General features: G+C 44.6%; 1 protein-coding gene across 1 annotated transcript in view; it reads right to left on the bottom strand.

The window, feature by feature from the left end:
- Nucleotides 1-5,000, bottom strand: part of sox5 (SRY-box transcription factor 5) — an 88,803-nt gene that overhangs the window by 8,744 nt on the left and 75,059 nt on the right. Inside the window, exon 9 of the mRNA XM_080538324.1 lies at nucleotides 2,723-2,895. Within this exon, the coding sequence (XP_080394450.1) occupies nucleotides 2,723-2,895 (173 nt within the window). The remainder of the gene's footprint in view (nucleotides 1-2,722; nucleotides 2,896-5,000) is intronic.

The following is a 5,000-nucleotide window of genomic DNA, read 5'->3' as shown; positions in this document are numbered from 1 at the left end:
TTCAGGGAGCAGTTCTGCAAGTGTGTGCGTGTCATAACAACAATAACAACATTTGCAGGAAAAGTGCTATACAAATACAAGTTATTATTATTATTATTATTATTATTATCATTATTATTATAACATATGTAATAAATAGCATAATGTCACACTCCCATTAAGAGTTCATTCCGATGGCATTACCTTAAACCATCCAGCCTTCCATAGAGATGGAAACACTGGTAAATACCAAGCAACTGCCTGTGGCTTTTGTAAAATAAATGTATTTACTGTATTGTATCACACTTTCCGCTCATAGTGACGGTGTGAATCATGTCCACCCATATTTCAGCTATACGGCATTTAATCATAATAGGCTTCTGCAAGAGAATGGGCAGCAGTTGGCATAAAGGCTCTCACATAGAGAATGGAGGACACGGTTTGGCCGCTGTGGAGAGAGACACAGAGAAGTATAGAGACAAACAGACAGACAGACAGACAGACAGACAGACTAAGACAGCATGAAAGAGAGACAGAGAGAGAGAGAGAGAGAGAGAGAGAGAGAGAGAGACAGACAGACAGACAGACAGTGACAGCATGAGAGAAAGAGAGAGAGAGAGAGACAGAGACAGAGACAGAGAAAGAGAAAGAGAGAGACAGAGAAAGAGAGAGACAGAGACAGAGACACACATAGAGACAGAGACAAAGACAGAGACAGAGACAGAGACAGAGACAGACAGAGACAGAGACAGAGACAGAGACAGAGACAGAGACACAGAGAGACAGAGAGACAGACACAGAGACAGAGACAGAGAGAGACAGAGAAAGAGAGAGACAGAGAAAGAGAAAGAGAGAGACAGAGAAAGACAGAGATAGATACCACTCGGGTCTGGTCTGAATGAGAATGTTCATTGTTTTAACCAGTCATCAGGAGCACATGGCTGTTCTCCGGGTGAGATGATGTGGTTTCTTGTCACACAGACAGTCAAGGAGATGGGCAGCAGCTTAGTAAAGTTGTGTGATTTTGTTCAGATAAGAAAAACAACTCTGAAATCCAGCGCCCATTCATTATTCATATTTCAGTAAAACAGTTGGGTATTGTATTGTCGGCTGCCAGGGAACGGCGCAAAAGTGAATTCAACACCTGACAACAGAGCAGTGACTCGACTCACTTGCGGAGGCTTTCGTTGACTATGTGACGGTGCCAGAATACTAAACTTTTCCAGCATTGAGTGAGAGAACGTCACACACTCTGTGCTACTGTAAGAATAGGGTTTTATCATATAAAGTATACATTTTGAAAACCGAAAAGCCTGAAAAATCATGGCAAACGTCGACTTTTACAACTTATACAACTTATAATACATTAAGGGACTTCAAACACTCTAAAATCTAAATCTAAACTATGTTTATGATCCTATATGTAATAATGCACATCCAGGAATCATGTGCTAATACAGTGGTGTTCGTGAGTTAGAATGTGCAGGCAGCTATGTCGCTCTCTCGTAATGTGGTGGAGAACAGCTGATATAGATCGATAGATAGATGGATAGATATATAGATGGACGGACGGACGGATGGACGGAGGACTGACAGACAGATAGATAGATGGATGGATGGATGGATGGATAGATAGATAGATAGATAGATAGATAGATAGATAGATAGATAGATAGATGGACGGACGGACGGACGGAGGACTGACAGACAGATAGATAGATAGATACTTTATTGATCCCTGAAGGGAAAGTGAGGCGTTTACAGCAGCTCAGCTTGTCTGTCTGTCTGTCTGCCTCCATGGCTGTCTGCCTGTCTGTATTTCTGTCTCTCTGTTTCACTGTCTGCTTGTATGTTTGTCTGTCTTTGAAGGCGCTCTTAACTGATGTTAAATGATATCAGTGTTAGCAAGGCAATGAGGTGGGAAAACAGTGTGTGTTTGAGTGGGAGAGCACTCAGAGAAACATCAGGAGGGAAGAGAGAGAGGGAGAGAAAGAGAGAGCTGTGTCTGTATGTGCGTGTGTGTATGTGTGTCAGTGTGTGCGTGTGTATGTGTGTGTGAGTGTGTGTATGTGTGTGTGTGTGTGTGTGTGTGTGCACCAGCTGACTCCCAGTGTGTTTAACAAACAACCACAATTTAGCCACGCTGCCGATGAGCAGGCGCCATCACTTCACATTAGCATCTCCGCGACGCTTCGCTAGCGGCCTCTCTGCTCACCACCATTCCCGCCCCCAGCCTCCCCTCAGCCCACCCCCATCCCCAGTCCACCCCGCCACCCTGCCCCCAGCACGCCTCAGTACAAACCCACACCACTGCCCCACCCTGCCCCCAGAGCGTCTCACAGACACATTCATTACCTATGAGAAGGTAAGATCTTTAGTCTTATTTAGATTACATATTGTACTGTACTTACCGTATTACATTGCACACTGCTTATGGAACTGCATTGATTTCTATCACATTGACGTAACATAATACGATGTAATGTTTGTTTATGATATTATGGGATTTTTCATGACATCAAATTATATATGATGTTATGTATTATGATAATACTATATGATACAGTGCTCTGTGTAAGTTTGGACAATCAAGCATTTGTTCTTATTTTGAAATCAAACAATTCATATCACGGTGGTAGATACTATACTATTTTTTGTACTCCATTAAATCTATTTATTCAACATCATTTTAAATCACATCTTGTAAAAAACAAGATGTGTCATGCTTAAAGTCGGTTCCTACCTTCTCGGAGCGTCCGTTGTTGAGGCTGAGGTTGTTGACGGCGGCCACCTTGGCGTCCAGGACCTGCTGCTCTCTCTTCAGCTGCTCCTTCATCTGCCGGGCCTCGGCGAAGGCCTTGGTCACCGCCTCGTGGTCGTTCAGGTACCCGCCCGTGGACAGGGACGACAGCAGGTCTGCCAGGGGAAGACACAGCACGTCGTTTTAGTTTTTTTTATTCAATTTTGCATTGTGGTCGCGTTCGTGTTTGAAATGTGCTTTGTGAATAATGTTGCATTTAATGATGTTACGGTGTAGAGTATTTGTGGAGATTCTGTGTTTCAAATAGTCGACTAGACTGAGAGGCTGAAATAGGCTGAAACAAGATGAACTAGACTTCCAGACTAGATTAGACTAGAATACAATGGAATTGAAAGGACAAGACTAGTGTTCAGACTGGTATCTGGCTCTCTGTTTGTTTGCTACAGCTCTTTTTGAGCTCTGTGGAGGAAGGGAGGCTTCCTGAGAGGCACACAGGGGGAGTCCATCCAGAATAAACATTCTCCTGAACCGTGAGGTAAATGCATTACCATACACTGGACCAGAGGGAAAATGTGTCCACACACACACACACACACACACACACACACACACACACACACACACACACACACACACACACACACACACACATACGCGCACACACACTCACACACACACACACACACACACACACACACACTGACCACTTGACTGTCAAGCTGTGTGTGACTCAGTCTTTGCCGCGAGTCAGGCCTGCCTCTGACTGCTCTCTCTTAGCCATCGCTGTGAGAGATGGGCCACACGCACGCGCACACACACACACACACACACACACACACACACGCACACACGCAGAGCAGCGGACGCTCTGTGGCCCTGTCAGAGGACCCAGACAGTACTGTCATCAGGAGAGCGAGGGCCACTCGGAGCCTGACTGTTATTTACAGCAGTGAATGTCAGTCCCAGCCCGCAGCTCAGACACATGTTCAAACTGTAAACACAATTAAACAACAACACTCCCAAAGCCCTGTCCCTCAAATCTCCAAATTTTGATTCATTTAAAACCTCCTGAATATATCCTGAATCCAGAGAGTTTTTTTTTTTACATAAATAAATGTGTACACACATACACACACAACTTTACTTAATTGTATTTAACCTATTTTATTTATACAGGGGTGACACACCGAGACCAATGCATCTTTTGCAGGTGCACACTGTCCACAATATAAATACTATTTCAAAATGACATAAAAATACAATCAAAATACAGAAATCAATACTTCATATAAAACCACAACATGGTATGTTATAGCAATAAGTAACAGCCACATCCTTCAAGAGTTCCTCAATCAACATTTTAAATTACCAGAACAACCGACTCTAATGTGTTTTATAGATTGTTTTAGTGTACAAACACACACACACACACACACACACACACACACCCTCTCTCTCTTCCCCCCCCCCCCCTGAAAGCTCACAGAATTCTTTGAAGAGAAAAGCACAGCATCCCACCAGATTACTCCTATTAAACCCAAAGGCCTGCTAATTTCCCCCAGCCGGAACATCTGCCCGGCTGCATATCAAAGATGATTCCCAGCTTCTTTTCATCGCTATTATTTGTATTATTTCCACAGCTTAGTGGCTGCGAGCGTCAGAGGCATCTGCTGTAAGAGAGAGAATGAGAGAGAGAGAGAGAGAGAGAGAGAGAGAGAGAGAGAGAGAGAGAGAGAGAGAGAGAGAGAGAGAGAGAAAGAGGCGGTGGGTCCTGTTATCGGGCTCTCTATCGCGGTGTTAGCGCTAACAAAGACCTAGTCCTAGCTGATGGTTCTTTATCTGGACTAATCCTCGCACTAATGCCATCTCAGGCCAGATTATCAGATCAGATTTGTAATGATGACAGAGGAATGGACTCTTGTATACAAGTCATAACCGGAAAATAGGCCTGGAGTAGAGAGTGGAGGAGGAGGAGGAGGAGGAGAGGCCACGGGGGTGGGTTGGCTGACTGGGTGGCTGGCTGGCAGTGCGTTTCTTAATCTGGACTCAGTGTGTGCGTGCGTGTGTGTGTGTGTGTGTGTGTGTGTATGGAGAGAGACGGGGACTGTATGGCTCTGTCCCAATTCACCCCTAGCCCTTCGTTTTCACCCCTATGGCTCGATTTGCGCGTTCACGTTTAGGGGGAGGGCTGTCCCAATTCATATTTCATCGAGCCATGGCTTCATTTCGAGGGCTAACTATGACTTCGTTTCGAGCGATT

Source organism: Nansenia antarctica, assembly GCF_963989245.1.
Source record: "Nansenia antarctica genome assembly, chromosome: 8".
In the NCBI taxonomy this organism is placed as follows: Eukaryota; Metazoa; Chordata; class Actinopteri; order Argentiniformes; family Microstomatidae; genus Nansenia; species Nansenia antarctica.
Note: the sequence above shows the minus strand (reverse complement) of the source record. Positions and strands in the feature narration are given on the sequence as shown.